Source organism: Protomyctophum bolini, assembly GCF_963924005.1.
Source record: "Protomyctophum bolini genome assembly, chromosome: 23".
NCBI lineage: Eukaryota > Metazoa > Chordata > Actinopteri > Myctophiformes > Myctophidae > Protomyctophum > Protomyctophum bolini.
In genome coordinates, this window is record NC_137884.1 from 21,567,144 (window position 1) to 21,587,062 (window position 19,919).

At 48.6% G+C, this 19,919-nt stretch overlaps 1 protein-coding gene across 1 annotated transcript in view; it reads left to right on the top strand.

The window, feature by feature from the left end:
* Positions 1-300: 300 nt before the first annotated feature.
* Positions 301-19,919, top strand: part of sema3c (sema domain, immunoglobulin domain (Ig), short basic domain, secreted, (semaphorin) 3C) — a 73,863-nt gene continuing 54,244 nt past the window's right edge. Inside the window, exons 1-2 of the mRNA XM_080757853.1 lie at positions 301-492; positions 4,928-5,108. Coding sequence (XP_080613979.1) covers positions 4,976-5,108 — 133 coding nt within the window. The 5' untranslated portion in view covers positions 301-492; positions 4,928-4,975. The remainder of the gene's footprint in view (positions 493-4,927; positions 5,109-19,919) is intronic.

Genomic DNA, 19,919 nt, shown 5'->3' on the forward strand with positions numbered 1-19,919 from the left:
AGGTAGCCTGATGGCCGTATCGCCTACTATAAAGAGTTAGGTGATCTGTATGCTGTCTAGTTAGCCAAGAGAGGGGAAAGAGGGGAGATAGAGAGAGAGAGAGAGAGAGGGAGGGGATGGGAGGAGGAGAAGGCGGAGGAGGAGGGGGGACTTCAGTAGAGTGTGTAATAGGACACCAGCCCTCTCTCTTTTCACTCTCCTCCTCTTACTCCCCCTCTCCTCCTCCCCCCCTCTCTCTCTCCCTCCCTCCCTCCCTCCCTCTCTCTTTCCTCTACTCTCTCAGTCAAGCCTGTCCTGGTAGACAGTTGGATGGAATAGCAGCATTTATTTTTCTCTCCTCTGGGATATCCATTCAGTCACCGACCGGGGGATCCGTGTGTGTGGAACCAAAGTGTTTGAAAGAGTGGGATAAAGAAGGACGTATACGGGTTCCATTTGCAACCTGGGCTGTCACTGACAGACCACGGCAGCACCGAGGGAAGCCCTCAGAAGGTGAGTCCCAGACAGACAGAGACAGAAAGAGAGAGATGGACCGGGACAGGCATGTTGTCTGGATGGGGTATATAGGGAACCTCCATGTGCTAGAGAGAGAGAGAGAGATAGAGAGGGAGGGATGACTGACTCACTGGACACAGCTGGACAGAGAGAGAGGAAAGGGAAATAGAGGGAGGAAGTGATAGACAGGGAGGCTAACAGGTGCAGGGTGAGAAAGAATGCAGGAAATCAGAATGTGAGTAACTCTCCCTTTTGAAAAGTGGCTCTCCTGTTATATGGCTGTCTGTTTCAAGTCAACTTTCATAACTATATATACTTTCTGGTCTCCCTTGAATATGTGTATATAGGTTCTAATCTTTGTGAATGTTTACGATTATCCAGTGCTAATTAATGTTTTGACATTTTCTAGAATGCATTACATCATCAAGTCTGATTAGCTTTTGAATACCGATTTGAATATTGTACTGTAGAAAATAAAGGTGTTCTTCAGCGTTACTTATAGCTGCGTCTACATGCGCGTGTTTGGCAGCGTGCAGCAGGAAAGCTGCTGTTGACTGGTTGGTGACAGGGTGGGGTGTGAACACCACGCACTGACCCCCACAGTTGAAGCAGGGGAAAGTGTGTACACAAGCTCTGACAGTATGCTATACAGATCATTTACATATAGTTATAGAAAGGTCCGTTCGCCTAATCAGGTTTTTGGCCAGGACTATAGACTGAGCTGTGGACTTTGCTCTGTGCCCTTATGTCTCTATGTATGTAACTGTATTTTTATTTCAGTTTTTGTGTTATGTCGAATGTGCGTATGTGTGTTGAATATACAAGGCCGCTGGGCCGCAAGACAAATTTACTATACAAAGTACTATATCACATCATATCTCTAATTGAGCTCAAATTCGCCCTCTATTCTTATTCATGGACCGGGATGACCGCGAGGTGTCTCCTGTGTAATTTATGTACGTTCGATTTCCACTGCGGTTTGCTCTTTCGCTAGAGGTGGTTGTAGTTATCTCTTAACTCAAATATATACAGGAAGATTGATTTAAGGAAAGACCAAAAGGGCCCATCTATCAAAGCTGAGCTTTCTATACTTCAGTTGCCCCAGTGTAAACAGACTAAATTGGATCCCTGTTCGGCAGCCAAAAAAGAAAAAAAAAAAACGTTTTAGCCATAACGTTTCATTAGGTTCATCAATATTAGTTTTTGACAGTGCCCTCTGAAATGCCCAGATGGAAAATTCATTAGGCCGTCAGCCAAGGAGAACACACAATGAACTCAATTATCATTATGTCGCTCCCGTGATATATGACTCCGCTCGATCAAACCCGACCTCTTTTGTGCGGACGGATTTAATTGTCATCCGCGACATTCCTGGCAGAGAGCCGTGCCCTGGTGTTTATTTCTGGATTGTGCCCGGGCTGGCTCTGCCAGACAAAATGCTTAGGCCGACTACCTTTGATCGCATCTGCAAACGGAAGGTGTTGCTTATTATGGGTCCAAATAAGCAAGCTCATGGGGTTTCTGTAACGTATGCGGCGCTATACATATAGGTCATTCACACCCTCCGAGTCTGCACGGTGCAAGTGGAAGTTCTGCGGTGGCTCTGAAGAAGAAAGGGGAACCACAGTGCAAGAAGTGTCTAATCCTGACCCGACAGGGTGTCACTGTCATGGCAGACCTGTGTCTTATCTCACATCTCAACGACTCCTGACACTGCCACCGGGAGCACGGCTCTCTGTGATGACTTGAGCAGCTGTGAGGCTGACGTCTTCAGGCCCCCCCAGCAGCAGAGAGCCTATTGGAAGATCACCCCAATCTCTCTCTCTCTCTCTCTCTCTCTCTCTCTCTCTCTCTCTCTCTCTCTCCAGACAGAGCCAGAGGTAGAAGTTTAGCGGCTTTAAGGCTTGGGTCGGAGCAGGACTTTATCCTCGGGGGGGCCGGCCTGGGATAGGTCACAGCCGTTGGAAGTCTGAAGGCAGGAGCCTGCCCTGTACTGTACTGTACTGTACTGTACTGTACTGTACTGTACTGTACTGTACTGTACTGTACTGTACTGTACTGTACTGTACTGTACTGTACTGTACTGTACTGTACTGTACTGTATGTTGGAGCTAAAGGATGATGGGGCTGTTTTGTTTCTCTAAAGTGCAGCCAAAAAAGATCTCACCGCGGAAGTTTTCCATAACTAGACAACCTCGGAGAGGTCGCAATTTTAAAAAATTGCAGAGTGTGGTTGCCGCAGTGGCTTACATATATATACCCCTCCCACTGATATTGCCAGCCTGTTACAGTTTCAAGTCACACCTTAAATCGTGTGTAAGTAATTCGGAGGGGATTTAACCCCCGAAATTCTGGTTTTTCGACAAACGGTTACATTTATCGCGTTTGCGGCGCCCCCTATGGATGAAAATGGAATTGCTTTTGGAACTCGGTTGAACGAACCACCCCGGACATGTGATTCAAATTTTGGATGGATTGGACATTCCGTTCATGATTTATGGCATTTTTCGTGATATAGGCCCCTCCTACTGACTTCGGAAGACGATTACGGCCGAACGATACGCACTACCGAAAATCTGCGTTTGTGTTTTAATCGGATGGGTCCAGAGATCACGTGTACAGATTTTTGTGAGATTTGGACAAAATCTGTAGGAGGAAAAGCAAAAAGTGTGTTTTGGACAAAATTCAAAATGGCGGAAAATTCATCATGGCGGAAATGGGCGTGGCCTATATGGGGAGATGCGTCATGACCCAAGGAATCCAGGGAAAAAATAATTTTGATTTTACGACATACGGTTCAAGAGTTATGAGCCAAAAGGTAAAGTGGGCTGTTATAGCGCCACCATGAGGCCGACCTAAAAAAATATATTTTTAATTAATTTTAGTGATAATTAGGAAATATTCCTCCAAGTTTTGTAACTATAGTGCTTACAGTCTCAGAGGGAAAAATACTTGAATGTGATTTTTTGCATTTTTCCATTGAAGTCAATGGGATAATTTAATTCACTAATAAATTCATATCAATTAAACTATACAACATTTCTCTTAGCAAAGTACACGCCATCGATTCCCGATTTTTCCGGTCAATTTGACATATGGCTCAAGTGCGTACAGTCAAAACTGAGGGAGGGGTAGTGCGTCAAAATAAAGACTAGTGGAAGAAAAATAATAAGTGGAAGTGGAATAAAGTGTTACAATTACAAGAGTCTGGTTGCCCTGTTGGGCAACCACACTAATTATGTGATCCCTCTTTCCATTCACACTTGTGCAATGTGCATACCGTACATAGGCTACACGCGTGGGCGCACACACATACACGCGAGCACACGCACCACTCCCCACATGGTACTGTATGTTGTTGTAAAGTTTTAGAGTGTGCAATAAACCAATATGTCACTCATGCCACGATGTGCACGCCGCAGGCCGCCTTATCAGCACGGCGCTCCTCCAACTTTAAAGTTTCATGGCAATCGCGCAGCTAGCGTGTGGTCTTCTGCTGCATCATCAATCTTTTACTGCTCATCTATAAACCACAAGAACACAGAAACAACCTCCTTTGTATACAACATTCCTTTTTCGGCCAAAGCCAAAGAGGCAATCTTCTATATCCACTTCTCCGGTGTAGTATTTCACAGCTCGCTGCAGGCAGCATTTGCGGTGCTATTTTTCCCGGTATACGGGTGAGATAAGGACGAAGGCCTTTTTCATGGAGTTTGGCTGTATATATGTACTGTACTGTAGGAGGACATGCCCCTCGGGGCGGTACCTGTCTTTATCAATAATGGAGAGGCTCTTCTCCTGTAATGGAACGAGAGAGACATTGGCGGCGGCGGTCGAGCGGCGGCCGAGGGGGAAGTGATTTCATTGGCAGCCCTTTTGTGCAGATTTATCTCATCCATATTTAAGACGTGGCCATCTTGACTGCATGGGTGAAAGTGGACAGCGGACATTGAATTGTCTCGTTAAGCTCTGATCTTTGCTCAGCATTGTGTATTTTTCCCCCCCTTTTTTTCTTGTTCTCTCGATCAATTTCATTGCATTGTAGGGATTCTAGTGAAAGTGGGTTTTTTGTATTAAATGAGAGGGGCCAGCCAGGACTGTGTTCATTGTTTGTATTTAAAATATAATTTAAAGTATTAGCTTTATACTCAAAATGAAACTGTTGAGGGAATCTCAACCTCCTCTCAACCTTTGACACCATTACTTTTACTTTTTTACTTAAGAGTCTTTACACCAAAGCTTACAGTATAGTATGGCTTTGGGCCATGGAGATAATTAATTGCATTTTGTATAGTGCTTTTCTAAGTACTCAACGCGCTTTACAATGGGTTCATTCATTCATACATTGGGAGGTGAAGAGATGCACTTTTTTGGGGGGGGTTTTGGTTTGGTCTCTGAAAAAACCATGTATCCTCCTTACTTACTCCCACAGGCAGTGGTGACCCGGCGTGCAGGTTCCTGAGCCGTGCAGTCAGTCATCATGGGCTGGCCAGAGGGCCGGGTGACCAGACCACCTCCGTGGCCAACGATGACCCTCCTGGCTCTCTCCCTGCTCCTGGGCTGTGTCTCCAGCGTCTCTCAGCCTCAGCCCCGGGTCTTCCTCTCCTTTGAAGGTATAAAACAAACCTCATTGTGCTCTCTCTCTCGGCATGCAGTGCCCCGGAACTCTATTACTAATATGCAAAGAAAAGACGCGCGCACGGCACACGCGTAAAGCATTACCTAGCTCGACCTCCTGATGATGTGTTTACCGTGCGCTAATGCCTAACAAATGGTTGAAAGTGAAGGCATGCCAGAGGGATAGGTGCAGTAGTACACTATGACTATGTCATTGCAGATCTTGAAGCAACTATACTGTCTTCGGTTATAAATTACGGTCGTTAGTCTCATAATGACGGGGCAGTGTTCCCATAACGGGCACGATCACAGAGGAAGCACACTTACTCCTATATCCAGGGGTCATGTCTGAGAGTGCTTTGGCGGTTGCTTGTTCTATTGTCCCGCATGAGTGTCGAGCGGTGTGGGAGCGTATACCTCTCTGCGGGATGGTACCGCTTGTCGGGATGACCCTGCGCCTCCCATGGTCCTTGTTAAACTTTAACCACGCTATACACCGTAATGGGAGGAGGCCGGCTGGTGGGCATTGTTGGGGCTTCTGGTTTTCATTTTGTCGTTGTACTTAATTTTCTTTGATGTTACCCTTGAATGTGGAGCAACGGGGTCAAGGGTGTGTGTGTGTGTGTGTGTGTGTGTGTGTGTGTGTGTGTGTGTGTGTGTGTGTGTGTGACTGTGTGTGTGACTGTGTGTGTGTGTGTGTGTGTGTGTGCACATGCATTGTGCTTTCAACAGCGACTGAGCAGATGAGATTGACTGTCTGTAATGTGTGTCTGTGTGTGTGTGGTATGGCATTTTGCACATCTGCAGGGGGTGTTGGTTGGTTTCTTTTAATATTGATTGAACAGAAAGAAAGCACAGTGGTACAGATTTATACAAAAGGAAAACCAAAAGGACAACCCATAAAAAAGCGATCCAGTGTATTCGGTGTATCGAGACATTTAAAGACAAACAATAAGACAATAAATCAGACATTCCTTCTCCTCCACCCCGGCCCTCCCTTCTTCTTTGGATCTTCCAAAAGCTGTCTCTTTCTTATTCGGTCATAACTTCTCCATCCATCATACCTGCTTCATTCTCCCCTTAATCTTTTCCTTTCGTTTTCTTCTGCTTTCGCCTCTCTTTTTCCCCCCTCGACTCCAGCAGAATACTGGAGACCAGCTGTTGTTGCAGAGACATTGAGCTATCGTACCCAATGCAGATCTAGACGGGGGCCCAGGCTGTCAGTGCATGGGTGTGGAGCGCGCTAGCTTGGGGGAAAAAAAGCACTCAGACGGTCATTCCTGCAGACAGGAAAAACAAATGCTATCCCCTTACTTGAGTTGTCGACGCTGAGTGAAATTATCCACGGACTCCTGTATGCTTCCAAATGGCTGGCTTAAAAGGTCAGAGAAGGCGCAGTATAGACACTGTAAGGGAGCCCAGTCCTTCCTAATTCTGGAAGGACTTAATTCCTTTTCCAGGTGCAGATTTGATTTGAATTCCTTTCCTTGCTGTAGTTTTGTTTAGCAGTGGAAGGGAAAACACAAGTGGAATGCTATACTTTGCATGCAAAGTATGGCCTCCGGTTTGAATGTTTTGGGAACTGCAGTGTTCTCATTTTGTAATGGAGGGCTTGGAACTTAATGAATATCTGTCACTGTTATAGATGTGAGTGTGTTTTACTGTGGGCATAATAAACCTGGCGTACATTAATTACATTTACGAGAACATTTACGGCAGAGGACTAGCGGAGGAATGGCTGCTCGGTGGGGTTATTAGAAGCTAGACGGTATATAGCTTCCAGAGGTGGCTTCCATGTGATTTAACGCTCACCTGAGTTCAGGCACACAGGGAAGGAAATTAAATCCATGTTTATTTGTTAAGAGTTAGAAATCACGGTTTTTAAGTAAGAGGAAAATGAGGCATCATATTTCTCGGGGGCTGACCTTGAAAGTTCACCACGGGTGAGCTCCAGATGCTATAGGGAGGCCACGCACGGTGACACTCGGGGCCCAAGGTGGAGCCTTCGATCTCCCCCCATAAACAACTTCCCTGGAAGTCCCTCACCGAGGAGGGGAACCATTCGATGCGATGCCTGGGTTCTCTCCAAGCCCCGATCCGGAGGGAGGAATGAAGAGAGGCTATAGGAATGAAGACACAAGGCCATGAGCCCAGAAGGCTGCGCCGACCGACGCAGGTGGCTTGGCACCTGTCCTGCACCGGGGTGGTCAAAGGGTCATTCCTGGTGGCCGGATTCTGCTTGCTCCCATGATGTAAAGCCCTTTTTTATTTATTATCATGACCTGGAACTAACTAAAAAAAACAATAAAACAGCGGGTGGGGTGTGGGGGGTAACGTGGACGTAGACAGCGGAATGCCCTATCCTTCTCCCTCTGTCACTCCTGAAATCCTATCCAGGGGTAAGGCAGGTTCACGGCACTCCCAAGTGTACGTTGCATAGAGTAGACTATACCGGAAGAAGTTGCTGTCTCTGACATTCTTCCCTCCCCTCGCGGAGGCGAATGTGGCGAGGCGGCAACTAAAACCACATACTAAACGGTGAAAAACACTGCGGACCAGAATGCAGCTCAACCCAAATAATAAACAGTCAAACACCCACCATTCCCCTCGGCTTGGTGAGATAATAAACACTTTACACTGGCGTGCATTTTTTCAGCTCAGGAGCGTTCTTGAGGCGAACCCTTTGATGGAGGATATTTACACCTCTGCATCTGCTTTGAATATATTTTTCTTTTGAGTGTTTAACCCGGCCTTATTTTCATTTGCCCATTGAGTAATGATCTCAAAACAAGGTGGAATCATGATGGCACAGAGCTCACGAAGGAGAATAGTAACTGAAAGCAGGTGAATTTTCTATCTCTATAGACTATAGTTATATGCACACATCCGCCTGGGTGACGGGCTGACGGCAGACTGCTGGGCGAGCGCTGGCACTTTGGCATGGGGGGGTCAGATCAACATATGGAATGAATTCTGTACTGGCCATTATATGAAGCGTGTCTTGAGTGTACAGGGTTTGATGAGATCAGATCAACCAACATAATGGAATGTCAGAACAGGTCATCTCCATGTATCTAAGGGTGACAGTGTCTTGAGTTACAGGGTTTGATGATTTGCCGAGCCTTAATTTTCGGGACTGTGGAGAACTTTCGCCGGCTGCCTGTCTAGAGTTTGAATGGACAGGTATCTGGTCGAAAGGGAGACATCGAAGAGGAAGGACGGGTGGGGAAGGATCAGCATATGGAATGTCAGAAAACCTGCTTCAGATTTGTCTTTCAAATGAATCATTTGGCTTGCTTTATTGTCGTATACTCCCAATCCCTATATACCGACATGTCATAATATTGATGCGAGTATGATACAATAATTCCAGTAGACGTACTAGACAAACATTCCAAGAGTATTTTCATTACCCGTTGCTCGTTTTGTGCGTGTCATTAATTAACAACACTAATGCATGGGTGGATTAGCAGACGTTTCGCTTTGAGATGACGGATTAACACTCACTCCTGTGAGGTTGTTACAGCTCTCACTGAACTGTGCATATATAAATGGCGGGAGGGTGTTGTTTGAAAGGGGTTTAATACTCACCGAGATAGAATCCTTGAATATTCACCTTTTTTGGCTTTTTTAATAATCGCCACATCCTACTCAAAATAACCAGCTCAGTGGCCTTGTGGTGAAGAGAGACTGGAAGGTTGGGGTTCGATCCCCGGCCGGCACTCAGCATCAACATCAAGGGTTGGATTAGGAGTAAGTCCCTGCGACATACTAGTGTACATCCTTGTGTATGTAACGTGTGATCTGCGTTGTGTTGTGGAATAATGAAGTTCCGGACGACTTCTCTCTTTGTTGACCGTTTAATCTGGTAAATACACAGACTTTCAGTTTCTGTCTGTGTAACTCACCCAATACTCAGCACGTCTATAACGGAATTAACAGTGCGACCAAGAGCATGTTAAGAACAACTAGTATTCATCACAGTAAACATACAGACTCTTGTTGAAAATATAGTGTGCTGAGGAACACATCTTACCATGGGGCATGTCTCATGTTAGACTGACACCACTCTAAACGTGGACACCCGTGTTATTCAATGAGGCTCATGGCTCGGCGAGGCTTACTTATTTTATCATACTGAAGTTCCTAGTAAGAGTATACGGGTGCACCGTATTCCACATGCAGCTTAACTAGTGTTGATGTCCCAGACCCGTGTGTGTGTGTGTGTGTGTGTGTACAAACCAGGGAGGACATTATTTTGGTTTGAGGCGTAATGTGCATTAATCTAAGAATAACTGTATTGTTATACATTTCATAATTCTTACTGTTGCTCCGCCACTGTGTATACCAGGCGTTGTGCGGCCAATACCAAAAATACCCTTCCAGGAATGACGGGATCAAAAGTATTCATTCACCCCCCCCCCACTGGTCTAGAGGCAGTGTTTGGGCTGCGTTTATCATCCAGATCATTTAACCTCATTAGCGGTCTCGCCCCGTTCTGGCAAACTTGCAGTATACAATACGGCGTAAGCCTGGTGGAGGGTACATATTTAGGACAGAAATATACAGGAATGTCAAAACCGTGACGAATGTTTATTTTAAAGTTGCGCGCATGCGTGTCTATGCATATAATGTATATGCACGCGCTTCACATTTTTACCCTTTGTTTATGTATCCTTTATTTGCCTCTGCCGGGCCGGGCCGTGCGGACTCGCCTTTGGAGCGGAGCCTGCATGGCGGAGAGCGGCTCCGTGAAGTCGCAACGTGCGGCGGGAGAGAGATCGATGATGATGATTTGCGTCTGTTTGATGAAGGAGTGCTCCTTCATGGCTGGAGGAATATGGGCCACGCTGGGGCTTTGTTGTTCTCAGCCAAGGTTCCCCTGAACAGAACCAGGCATTGGGAGGAAATGATGAGGAGGAACCATATACATGATCTGTCTCAGCTACACACAGCCTCCTATCAAACGACTCCCTCTGCTTCCCCAGATTAGGCTTTCACTTTTTATCACGCCTCATTACAACCTTCACTCACCCCTTGAAATAAAGGTATAGGGGAAAGGATAGGTGCTGGGGAAACAGTTTGTACTCGCTCTGGAGTGTCGGTCAGAACACTGGACGATGAGGCAAGATACAGAGTCCAACGGTTTAATGGGAGTTAAGGTGGTAGCGGACAGCATACAGAATGCACAGGTAGTTTCTATGCGTGTGTGTGGTTTCTGCAGGATAAACCCAAAAAGGTATAAATCAGCTCTGTATACTGTACTAAAGAGTTTAACACATGAATAGTCAGGTTAACATCAGATAAAACAATTAACCAAAAATATACACATTTAGCACCGTGGTTACCTTCATAACTTACTACACATACAGCAGTTATTACTAAACATACAGCAGTTATTAATAATGTTCAAAACACAGGAGTTTCATTCCAAGCCATCACTACATAAACCATAGTTACATTTAAGTTACTAAACTAGAGCGCCCGCGAGGCGGCCTCTGTAGCAGCTGGCAATTATTGGCAATGATTGCATCGCGGATGCAGAGCACTCGCTCATGTAAAGAGGGGTATAATATATATACGGTAAACATACATTCCAAACAAACTGTAAACAATACACAGCCCAGGTAAATGCTATGGAATAATCCAGACAGGTAAACTAGGCTGCAATATCAGGAAATAAACGAAGACAGCCTAAACAGCGTCATGTCCGTGTTGCAGATCAGCGCATGTATGCACTGACTGGGTCATAAATAAGTGACAGAAAGAAAGTTACACTCGGGAATAAATCACAGCAACATGTAACACAACTCACCACTGTTCAATGACGCACACAGGTTAAAGGAAAGTAAAGAACAGGAACGGGAATGTCCGTGGTGAGTTTGTATTGTATAAACTCCGACGGGAGAAAACACCGTCTGTTGGCTTCACGTTGTTTGATTAATAAAATGAAAAGGTGGGCGCACTCCCGCTACATGCCTGCGGGATGCGCTCATGCACGCGCTTCGGGAGCGTGCCTCCTGGACTTTGTAACAGCCGCCCCCACAATTGAGTAGCAATTGTGCTCCCTAAGGAGCAGACAGGGATGAATCGCCAGGCGAGGGGCTGTCGTCAGGAAGTTCAGGGAGAACGATGAGCCGGACGACCGGGCGAGTGTAGACACGATCTCCGATCTTCACTTCCGCTGATCTGACTCTTCCATCTGCGCCAGGGTTCACTTTGGTGACACGGCCGATGGACCAAAGTGCGCGGGGCAGTTGAGGGTCTGCCATCATAACGACGGTGTCCACTGCGAGGTTATCCGTTGACTTCTGCCACTTCTGCCGTGGTTGCAGGCTTGGCAGGTAGTACCTGACAAACCTAGACCAGAAGTGATCCGTCAGGACTTGACTCTGCCTCCAGCGCTTACGGCTCAGGAGCTCCGATTGCGGGTAGACCACTGGAGGTAGGGAACTGCTAGGCCGCCCCATGAGAAGGTGATTTGGGGTGATAGGGTCAAGGTCAGAGATGTCCGATGAGACGTAACCTAAAGGCTTCGAATTCAGGATCCCTTCCACCTCTATCAAGACGGTCCGGAGGACCTCCTCTGTGACAGTCTGCGCTCCGATCGTGGCTCTGAGTGTAGACTTAACGGAGCGGATCTCACGTTCCCACACTCCTCCAAAGTGTGGGGAAGCTGGTGGATTGAAATGGAACTCAATCCGGTTCTTGGCAAGGATCTCCTTCAAATCAGGGTGCATAGCCGCAAAGGCCGTAGCCAACTCCTTATCGGCCCCTCGGAAGTTCGTGCCCTGGTCTGAAAAAAGCTCGGCCGGGGTTCCACGGCGAGCAGTAAACCTTCGGAGAGCCATGAGGAAGGCATCGGAGTCGATGGAGGTCGGGAGCTCCAGATGCACGGCTCGTGTTGTGAGACATTTGAAAATGAGACCCCACCTCTTCTCTGTCCGACGTCCTATCTTAACCTGGAAGGGCCCGAAGCAGTCCATGCCGGTGGAATGGAAAGGCGGCTTGAACAGGCGGAGTCGGGCAGGTGGCAAGTCAGCCATGAAAGGAGCTGAAGGCTTAGCTCTCCATCTTTGGCACTCTGGGCAGGAGTGTTGTTGTTTCCTGATGGCTTCGCGTCCGCGTAGAATCCAAAAGGAGCGCCTGAGTTCAGCGAAGACTCGCTCAGGCCCAGGATGACGTAGTCGGCAGTCAAAGTCTCTGATCAGCAGCATAGCCACACGGTGGTGCGGATCCAGGACGACAGGATGTGCTGCTGAAGGATCGAGCTCTTCTGCACGGCGCAGCCTGCCTCCGACTTTGATAAGTCCAGTGGCAGTGTCGAACTCCGGGGACAAGGTGATAAGACGACTGGTGGTAGGCACAGACTTGCCTGCCCGCAGTAGAGCGTAGTCATCAGGGAAGCAGTCGATCTGAGCTCGTTGTAGGATGAGACTTTCGGCCTGCTGGTACATGGCTGCGGAAGGTGATGCTCCTTGGCCAGCCGCCCCGTGAAGCTGCTCTGCCGTGGCGTTGACCAAATCTTTCCATGTGTCGTACTTTTCTGGATCCGGCACAGCTGGGTCTGGACGAATAGCGGTCAACCCACAGAACAGGGATCGGCGAAGCTCTGAGGTATCCTTGACTGACTCACTCACCGGAGACTTGGGCCACTCGGCTGGTGGCTGCAACAGGAAGGGAGGTCCATCACTCCATCGATTGGGTCCAGCCAGGTCCACCAAGGGTTTTCCTCTGGTTAGATCGTCAGCAGGGTTGGCAGCTGAGTTGACGTATCTCCAGGGTTCAGAGCCTGTGAGTTCCTGCATCTCAGCTATCCTGGTCCCCACAAAGACCTTAAACCGACAGGAGTCGGACTGCAGCCAGGTGAGCACTGTTGTCGAGTCAGTCCAGAGTATGGTCTCTCGGATAGGCAGAGTGAGCTCAATCTTCAGCAACTTGGCTAGCTGGGCCCCAGTGAGAGCGGCACAGAGTTCCAGCCTAGGAATGGAATGTTGCTTCCGTGGTGCGACCCTTGACCTGGCCATCAGGAATGCCAAGTTGATGTTGCCTTCACGGTCTTCAGTGCGTAGGTAAGCCACCGAGCCATAGGCCTGCTCAGAGGCGTCACAAAAGATGTGGACATCATGGGTTGCATCTGGATGATCCATCCGGGCAGGAACATAGCAGCGAGGCAGGCTTATCTCGGGCAGGGAAGAGAGTTCGGTTACCCAGGTGTTCCATGCTGCCAAGAGCTCCTCAGGAAGCAGCGGGTCGTCCCATCCTCTCGGCTTGTCCCAAAGGCGCTGAACAAGGACCTTGGCCCTCGTGGTGAAGGGAAGGAGGAGACCCAAAGGGTCATACTGGCTGGCCAGCACGCGGTATACGTTACGCATGGTAGGTGGACCGTGGTCCACCGTCCGCTGCTTGTAGCCGAGGGCATCAGAAGTGCAATGCCATTGCAGACCAAGGGTGCTCTCTTGTATGTCCACACGGTCTTGGGAGAGCCAGAGTTCTGTATTGCTAGAGAGCGCTGCCTGGGGCAGGTGACTGACCACGGAGGGAACGTTGCTGGTCCACTGTCTGAGCTCAAACCCTCCAGAGGAGAGGAGAGCTCGTAGCTTATCCACCAACTGTCTGGCGTCCTCTGCTGAGGGTAGGCTCTGCAGGCAGTTGTCGACGTAGAAGCATCTTTCCACGGAGAATCTGACGTCTTCACCTGGGCTGCTGTTGTCAGTAACATGCCGCTGGAGGGCAAAGGTGGCACAGCAGGGTGAGCAGGTTGTGCCGAAGGGTAGCACTTGCCACTCGTAGATGTCAGGAGGCATGTCTCTCTTGAGGTCGCGCCACACAAACCTTAGGAGTGGCCTGTCTTCGGGCAGGAGCCGGACCTGATGAAACATGCCCTTAATATCACCGCTAATGGCTACGCTGTGTTGACGAAAGCGTAGCAACACCCCCAGGAGAGAAGGACCGAGGGTAGGTCCAGGGAGGAGAGCGTCGTTGAGGTTCAGACCTTTGTACACATAAGAGCAATTGAAGACGATGCGGTTCTTCCGGTTATGCGACACCATGTGGTGGGGTATGAACCACGATTCCCCCTGGTCCGCCCTCTCCGGAGTGGTCAGCTTGGTGACTGAGCCTGCGACTTCAAGCTTGCTGATCTCAGCTTCGTAGGCTGTAGCCTTGTCCGGGTCCTTCATGAGCCGCCGCTCGGTGCTCCTAAGACTCGGCATTACGGCTTCTGGAGAGGCTTGGAAGTGGGGTGCAGTCTTCCTCCTGAGCATGGGCGTGGCGTAGCGGTAGATACCATCAACGTTGACACGTACCGTTCTGTTCTCCAGGAGAGCGATGGCCTCGTGATCTTCCTTTGACCGTGTCACCAACTTCTCATTACGAAAAGGTAGCGTATCAACCTGCCAGAGTCGCTCAACATTACGGAGGAGTTCTGTTGTAGCAGGGTTGGTGGAAGTAAAGAGGCAGTTCTGTGACTGGCGGTACTGTGGCAGTTCCCTGGCTGGGCCCTGCAGGGTCCATCCGAGGTTAGTCTTGATGGCTGCAGGTCCCCCTGGTGGTCCGCAGCGCACTGGCTCAATTGGTGTGATTAGGTGGGTCTGATCGCTGCCAATGAGCAGTAGAGGGCTGACTCCGTCAAAGGACTCCAGGGGCAAACCCCTCAGGTGCTTGTACTTCCTTTGTAGGGCAGACACGGGATAGGAATGGTCCGCAAGGCTCAGGTTCTCGGAGGTAAAGGCACCCTCAATGTGGTAAAGCTGTTGAGGGTGAGAAACTGGAGAGATCTTGAAGGAGACGTTGGCTCCATGGATAACCTCGATGTCCTGCCTGACCGTTCTCAAAGGCAAATCTTCAGGGGTGCCCCGCAGACCCAGTTTGGCAGCGGCAGTAGATAGAAGCACAGTGCGTTCGGAGCCGTCGTCAAGGACTGCATACGTGTCTAAGGTGCGGTTCTCAGAATGTAGCTGGACTCTGATGACCTTCAGGAAGACACGGCTGCAGTCGGCTGGCCGGCCCAGATACAAGGACGTCTGGGCGGCTATGACCGGGTTATCCTTCGCATTCACGTTGTGCAGAATCTGAAGGTGCTTCTCCTGACAGATGTTACACGGCTTCTTCAGGTTGCACTGCTCAGGAGAGTGTGCTCGACCACATCTATGGCATCGCTTGTTATCCTTCAGCCATTTGGCGATCTGCTCCATTGTGAAGGACTTGAAGGTATCGCACTGACTGAGGAAGTGCTCTGTACCGTCGCAGTAGGGGCAGAACGGTTTAGGCTTGTTTTTCTTGCCTTTCTCCCCAGTAGAGGATTTGACGGATGGAGCAGGATTGGCTTGCGAGGGGTTTTCAGCGCCGTGGAGGATGGTCGCTGTCCTAGGATGGGCAAAAGGCTCCTTCCGTTGTGCCTGCTTGTGGGAGACAGGCTTCTCCTTCTTGTCATTAGGCTGCTCCTCATTGCCCTGGCACCAGGCTTCATACTGGAGCCATTGGGAGAACTCAAGGAGGGTGTAGATGTTCCCGGGTTTGTGAAACATCTGTCTGCGGAAGGCTGCACGCAGCTCAGTAGGTAGTTTCCCCAGGAGCCTTGCCACATGTGACCCGCAGCTTAGTTCGATATCCCCCTCGGGGCCGAGGGTCTGTAGTATGCCCACCAGGGCACGGATCTGCAGAGCGAACTTCTCAAAAGCTGCGGTGTCTCCCCGCCTTATGTCAGGGGAATCCATCACCTGGGTTATCTTCTTCAAGGCCAGCATGTGAGGTTGCCCGTATTTCTCAGTTAACGCCCACATAGTATCAGTGTATGGAGTCGCTGAATTCAGGTAAGAGTCGGCAATAAGGCATGCGTCCTCCAGCTTCAGGTGGTCCACAAGGATTTGATACTTGAAGAGCTCGGTACCGTCGGGTGGCAAGAGATTCTCCAAGGCGATCTTGAGTCGGGCGAATTCTCCAGGGTCCCGATGGACGAAACACGGTATGCTTGGCTTTGGTCCACGGTAGCTCCTCTCATGACCCGATGATGGCAATAGCTGGGGATTGGCTCGAGGTGTATGGGCTTGAGCAGGGGTACGCATGGAGGCATAAGCCTGAGTGGGAGGCCTTGATTGAGCCTGCGTTGCCTGAGGATACATAGGAGACTGAGGACGTGAAGTAGACCAGGGATATGAGGCCGTCGCTCTAGGTGGCGGCGGATAAGCAGACCAGCCTTGGTGGTCAGGCAGCTGCGGTGCAGGATAAGAACCGTACTGATAGGTTCCCGCGGCAGCAAGGTTAGCCTGAACCGGATAGCCCTGAGGTGGCTGTTGCTGATCATGGTATGGGGAATGTGTAGAGGGGGATGTCATGAGGCTCTTCATTGTCTGCAGCTCACGCATCATCCTCTCCATTTGTTTCATCATGGCATCTGCAGGTCCCTCTGGTTCCCGATGTGCTCTCCCGTAGGAGGCAGGATTGTAGCCTCTATCGTCAGGTGCATGCCTTGGATGTTCAGCGCTGGACTCATGGTATCCTCCCACGTAGGGGACAGGATCGTAGCCTCTGTCGGCAGGCACATGTCTTGCACGTACAGCGCTGGGCTCATGGTATTCTCCCACGTAGGGGGCAGGATCGTAGCCTCTGTCGGCAGGCACATGTCTTGCACGTACAGCGCTGGACTCCTGATGGGTCGACATATGGGGTTGGTTGATCACGGGTGCATAGGCCGTCGCTTGGGCCGATAGAGCATACCTCTCGTTAGAGGCTGCTTGCTGGTTTGGCGGCAAACTGACCCGTTCTTCCACCGTTCTTGGTGGTCGGTTATCAGACTGCCTGGTCGACCTGGAGCTGAGTTGGGCCTCTTCAAGGTCGTCACGGTAGTCATCATGACCGCTCGCTGCAACTAATGCTGCCATGTTGTATAAGTTCAGTAGATTGTTCGTCCTCCTTTCCAGTGAGGACTCCTCTTCTACTCCTTCTTCTCCTGGCGTATCTGTATGCTGTGCTACATGATGTAAATCGGGTGCAGATTTACGTCTGAGGCGTCCCAGAACGTAGTCTGTGAGGTGGCTTGGGGGTTGAGTCAGACGTTTAGGTCGAACAGACCGTTCGGGGACGTCAGTCTCAGGACCGGTAGACTCCATTATAACCCAGGGTAAGCACAGCTATCCGGCTCGAAGGACCACAATGAAATAAAGGTATAGGGGAAAGGATAGGTGCTGGGGAAACAGTTTGTACTCGCTCTGGAGTGTCGGTCAGAACACTGGACGATGAGGCAAGATACAGAGTCCAACGGTTTAATGGGAGTTAAGGTGGTAGCGGACAGCATACAGAATGCACAGGTAGTTTCTATGCGTGTGTGTGGTTTCTGCAGGATAAACCCAAAAAGGTATAAATCAGCTCTGTATACTGTACTAAAGAGTTTAACACATGAATAGTCAGGTTAACATCAGATAAAACAATTAACCAAAAATATACACATTTAGCACCGTGGTTACCTTCATAACTTACTACACATACAGCAGTTATTACTAAACATACAGCAGTTATTAATAATGTTCAAAACACAGGAGTTTCATTCCAAGCCATCACTACATAAACCATAGTTACATTTAAGTTACTAAACTAGAGCGCCCGCGAGGCGGCCTCTGTAGCAGCTGGCAATTATTGGCAATGATTGCATCGCGGATGCAGAGCACTCGCTCATGTAAAGAGGGGTATAATATATATACGGTAAACATACATTCCAAACAAACTGTAAACAATACACAGCCCAGGTAAATGCTATGGAATAATCCAGACAGGTAAACTAGGCTGCAATATCAGGAAATAAACGAAGACAGCCTAAACAGCGTCATGTCCGTGTTGCAGATCAGCGCATGTATGCACTGACTGGGTCATAAATAAGTGACAGAAAGAAAGTTACACTCGGGAATAAATCACAGCAACATGTAACACAACTCACCACTGTTCAATGACGCACACAGGTTAAAGGAAAGTAAAGAACAGGAACGGGAATGTCCGTGGTGAGTTTGTATTGTATAAACTCCGACGGGAGAAAACACCGTCTGTTGGCTTCACGTTGTTTGATTAATAAAATGAAAAGGTGGGCGCACTCCCGCTACATGCCTGCGGGATGCGCTCATGCACGCGCTTCGGGAGCGTGCCTCCTGGACTTTGTAACACCCCTCGTTATTCATATGAGATGGATACTGTTGTTCATAATACCGTAGGCAGACACCAAGCTGTTAAAGATGTTTACTGGCTGCGTGCGTGCGTGCGTGTGCGTGCGCGTGTGTGCGCGTGTGTGTGTGCGCGTGTGTGTGTGCGTGCGTGCACACGTGCGTTAATCAGTTGGACGCACATTCCATGGGCATGAGTATACATTTTGGTGGCGAAACGTTCCCGGCTGAATCACCGGTTGAAACCGGGTCCACGGTTTTCCACGCTGGTTTACATTACAAAACACAAAGTCGACAACACACCACTTGTTATGTGGATATTTTGATGATGACTAAAAAGTCTAAAATCTGCCGCCGCAACATCTGAACTCCACACTTGAATTCCACACCACTTACTCAACAAAGACGAGACTTCAGTAACGGACTGATTACGTACTATCTGGGTGAACTTTCTCTCAGTCGCAACATGAAGGCTTAGTGTACGATCAGCCAATATTTCATTCACCTCCTGTAACCTCTTGTCTCTGGTGTAAATCAAATAGGAAGGTAGGCTAATGACAACAGTTCAGTGTCTTCTTTAGCCAGATCCTTAATAGCCCAGGTTAACCCATTTCGACCGATTCTACAAAAATGTCTTCTAAATCATGACAGTTTTCTGAAAAAACCCTATGTTTCTATGTCAGTGGTTCTCAAACTATTTCATGTCAAAGACTCCTAGAACTATATGTATTTGGCCGCCGACCCCCATCTGAAAATATGTTGTTCCAGGGACCTCCCACAAGCAAAGATTTGAGTTAAAAAACGTTGGCTCTGAAAGAATATATATTCAAAGATTTGCACTACACTTTCACAAATTTTCAAAAATAGCAAATCTACAAGCTCGTAGCGCGGCACTCGGTGCCGCGCTATGAGCTTGTAGATCTGCTATTTTTCAATAGCTAAAGTATAACAATGCTTAAAACACCAAGAGGGGTTCCCGCCCAAAATGTGTTAAATGTTACTTCCCAGCTCTTCCCGACAGAGTATTTCTATATTGGAGTATTGATACTTCCACGTAAGTAAACTTTGCGAGTACCTTTTTTCCACCACTGTGGAAATGTCTTTGTTGGGTTAGCGTTCATGACTTGTTTACCCCTGTTGCAGACAGCAGACCTGCATTGCTCAAAGGGGCAATAGCAGGTGACGGCATTGGCATGCGTTACTCTTTTGGGGGGTCAACAAAAGGCCAGAAGTCATGGTGGGGGAAAGAGCAACGCTGTGAAGCGACCAAAAGTGGATCAGTATGTCTCGCTCGGTGCACGGGGGGGGGGGGCTTAAAAGTAATACTTTTCTAATGGGAAGAGGGCAAAGAGGCATCTTTGTTTTCTGTTAAGCACCCTCTGATGTTCCTGCTGGTAAAATGAGTGACGTTCGCACATGTGGGACTGTGTGCACCTGTGTGCCAGTCCGTCATATCTGTCGCGATACTCCCTCCCGTTATATAGTTTTGTTGTGAACAGACAAGTTGTGGACAAGTTGCAGTCAGTGATTTACTGCTTGGAGGAGATAAGATTCATAGTTTGTGACGCAAAAAAAGATTTTGGAATAAATACATAATTTCAGATTTTTGCCTTTCATGGTTATTTTTTTTTCATTTTCAGTTACAGATATCGCGATATA